This window comes from Trypanosoma rangeli (genome assembly GCF_003719475.1).
Source record: "Trypanosoma rangeli strain AM80 chromosome Unknown Tra_15.4_contig_00845, whole genome shotgun sequence".
NCBI lineage: Eukaryota > Euglenozoa > Kinetoplastea > Trypanosomatida > Trypanosomatidae > Trypanosoma > Trypanosoma rangeli.
Genome location: NW_021706607.1, coordinates 194 through 3,149, shown reverse-complemented (window position 1 = coordinate 3,149; position 2,956 = coordinate 194). Strand labels below are relative to the sequence as shown.

The 2,956-nt window shown below is 48.1% G+C and overlaps 2 protein-coding genes across 2 annotated transcripts, besides 3 other annotated features; both read left to right on the top strand.

Annotated features, from left to right (window-relative positions):
• Positions 1-244: 244 nt before the first annotated feature.
• Positions 245-318: a sequence feature (A-rich).
• Positions 319-655: 337 nt separating this feature from the next.
• Positions 656-686: a microsatellite.
• A 79-nt stretch (positions 687-765) lies between these two features.
• Positions 766-791: a microsatellite.
• A 73-nt stretch (positions 792-864) lies between these two features.
• TraAM80_10228 (putative SNARE protein) lies at positions 865-1,578 on the top strand (the record flags this gene model as incomplete). Its single annotated transcript, XM_029386866.1, has 1 exon — positions 865-1,578. The coding sequence occupies one exon, from the start codon at positions 865-867 to the stop codon at positions 1,576-1,578; it is 714 nt and encodes a 237-aa protein (XP_029233264.1).
• A 654-nt stretch (positions 1,579-2,232) lies between these two features.
• On the top strand, positions 2,233-2,589 carry TraAM80_10227 (uncharacterized protein; the record flags this gene model as incomplete). The annotated part of the gene is made up of 1 exon (XM_029386865.1): positions 2,233-2,589. One exon carries the CDS (start codon positions 2,233-2,235, stop codon positions 2,587-2,589), a length of 357 nt encoding a protein of 118 aa, XP_029233263.1.
• Positions 2,590-2,956: the final 367 nt, after the last annotated feature.

The following is a 2,956-nucleotide window of genomic DNA, read 5'->3' as shown; positions in this document are numbered from 1 at the left end:
CTGTTTATCGTTTAACGGGTTATAGAGGGAGCAGCGTATGGGAGAGGCAGTAGATGACGAAGAGGTCGAATAGATTTGTCGAGATGTGGGAACACGCAAAAGAAAAGAATAAAAATGAAATGGCGGCACTGAGGGCAAAAATTTGTAGAAAAGATGTGTGAAGGGGAAGTGTGGCCCAATTCCACTTGTCGTGATGGGTAGGGGGAACAGGTCTAGAAGTGAAGAGAGGAGGGAAGAAAAGATGTTTTTTTATTTATTGTTATTTATTTCTTTGGTTGATTGAGTTTTTGTTGTCTACTTCTTTTTTCTTTCTTTCTTCTGCCTTCTGTGGGTTGCCGCTGGTTTGTTTTCGTACTATTTTGCTGTTTGCCTGCGAAGTGTTGAATTGCTCTTTTATTTTTGGCGTCTTTCTTTTTATGTTTGTTAGCTGGACTGCGATACATGACCATCACGCATTTTTTAAATTCCATTCATGTGCTGAAAATTTTATTTTCTTTTTTCTAGTTATTGTTGATAATGGTTTCTTTTATATTTGAGTTTTTTTTTTGTATTTATCACGCCTTTTTGTATCGGTTGTTGTTACCCAACTGTTGGGTGTTACCTGGCGGCTGGTGTTGCCCGCCATGTTCTTTGCGCTGCAGTGTCGGTGATGCATTTGTATGTGTTGTTGTTTTTTTTGTTGTTGTATTGCCGTTGAACTTTTTTGTGTGGAACAGATAGGGTTTGGGGCAGCCCGCACGTGGAAGTGGCTGGGGCGAAGTTGTGATATATATATATATATATATATATATTTGGTTTTGCTTGGTTTGGCCACTCTACATTGGATTGTAGGTTGGGGCCGCCACAGCAGCGGGACTGCATCACATGGACACCAGTGAGCAGGAGACGTCTGCGGAGAAGCAGCTGCGGCAAGCGAGGGGTGATGTGGCGGTGCTTAGTCGGCTTGTGGCCGAGGCGGAAAGAGGTGGTTCGGTGCCGTATGAGAACGTGCAAGAGCGAATGGAAAACGTTCGTGTAGTGTTGCTGGCGCTGTCCGAGGGACGATTGGGTTCCCAGACGTCAGGTGTCGCCGCCACTTCTTCGGCAATGTGGCAAACGTCGAGTATGCATGCGCGAGCTGCGGGTAATCAGGCAGTGACTGACATGCAGCGACGCCTGGCACAGCAGCTGCTCGCGGAGCTCAATTTGATTGAAGTATCTTTGCAGCGCTCGAGGCGGAAGGCGTTGCAGCGCCAGACGCACATTTCGGAGGTTGAGCAACTTCTTGGAACTATGCGGGCCAGTGGCGGTCGTGATGAGCTTTCCTCCCTACACCACTTGGAGGATGAAAGAAAATCTCTGCATTACGCACGTGTACGTGTTCGGGCAGTGCTGGACGAAAGTAACTCGGTTATGAAGGCATTACGGGATCAGGGCGGGCGACTTGAAGGAACAGGTAGCAAAGTTACAGATGTACTGGAGTCTATTGGTGTGGCGAATTCAACTATTCTTCAGATTCTGCGTCGCAATAGAATGGACGCATGGCTCGTGTATGGGGGTATAGCCCTGACGATGCTAATCATTTACTATCTATGGTGAAGGACACTATACTTCTGTTGGCTGCGTGCGGAAGCTTGCTTTCGTTGCTGCAGAAGATGGCCACACAAACTTTCTTTGTGGACGTGCGTTGAAGTTTTGTTTGAAGTGTACTTTTGTCCTTCAATGTCTTTAGGTGTCCTCAGTAGTCTCATTCAACTTCACCGGGGGCAAAATAGGTTCGTCTTTCTCTTTTTCCCGTGGCTCCGCCACGCTGGCACAACGACTCTCTCCCTCCCCCTACTGCTCTTGCCGCGCCGTCTGTTAGTTTCCCTACTTTCTTTGTGCGTGTGCGCGCTGTTGGGGCTGAGGTGCGTGGGGAATGAGTTGAAGAGCAAACAAAGAGGCGCGATGAAGGAGTGATGCTTGATTTTGCTTTCATCTGCATTCTTTTCTTCTTTTGCCAAATGGTCCATTGTCTCCCTTTTTTGATTCCCGTTACCTTTTATGTGGAATATTCCTTCATGCATATATGTATGTACATGCATATTTGTCTGTTCGGTATCACGTGAGCTGAGGAGAAACAAATAAGCGCATCGGCACGTCGGTACTCTTTTTCTATTGCAGGTAAGTGGCAGCAAGGGGAAAGAGAGGGGAAGGGTAAGCTGCAGGAAGAGGAGGAGAGGCGGGAATTTATTTAGGATGTTGAAGCAGTAGATGGACCAGGATCAGACCCAGCGCCCACGTTCACAACAGGAGGCTTTCAATGACTTTCAACCACGTCGCAAGTGTGCTCTTTGTTGTGGAGTTCGTTGTGCCAGCCATGGCTGGGGCAGTGGTGTTTGCCATCACGTTTCCATGCAATCTTGCCGTGATGAGAGGACGTGCGTGCGACGGACGCGGAATGGTAGGATTTTTGGATCGACGTTTCTTCTTGCCCCTCCCAATGGCGCTGGTGTGTTTCACTCACCAAAACATCCGGTCGGAGGTACTATGGAGCAAGAACAAATAAAACACTTTGGGACCTCAACTGGAAGTCTACCGGCCTTAACATTCTTTTCTAGACCTCTATAACACTTGTTGGGACAACTGTTTCGCGTCGCTACGCGCTGCATTGGAATTGGAAATATCGTTTGCTGTTGTGGGAGTGCCAGCGTGCGCGTCTCAGCAGTGCCAACAAGTGTATGCCCACAGTCTTTGGAAAGATCACAGAGGATCTCGATTGGTACAACATACTGTGGACGCTTAGTCTCTACCATGTCGTCTGGGGCATGATTACAGTTGTGGCAGAACGAGAGCTCGGTGCTCACTACGCCATGTTTTGTCGCGATTGGCCTTATAGTCGTTGGAGCTCTCCGCGATGGAGAGAATGGCGGGAAGTCGAGACCTTGAAGTATGTCAATAAGGAACAACTTGTGGGCCTCTCCCGCTGGGGCTCCTT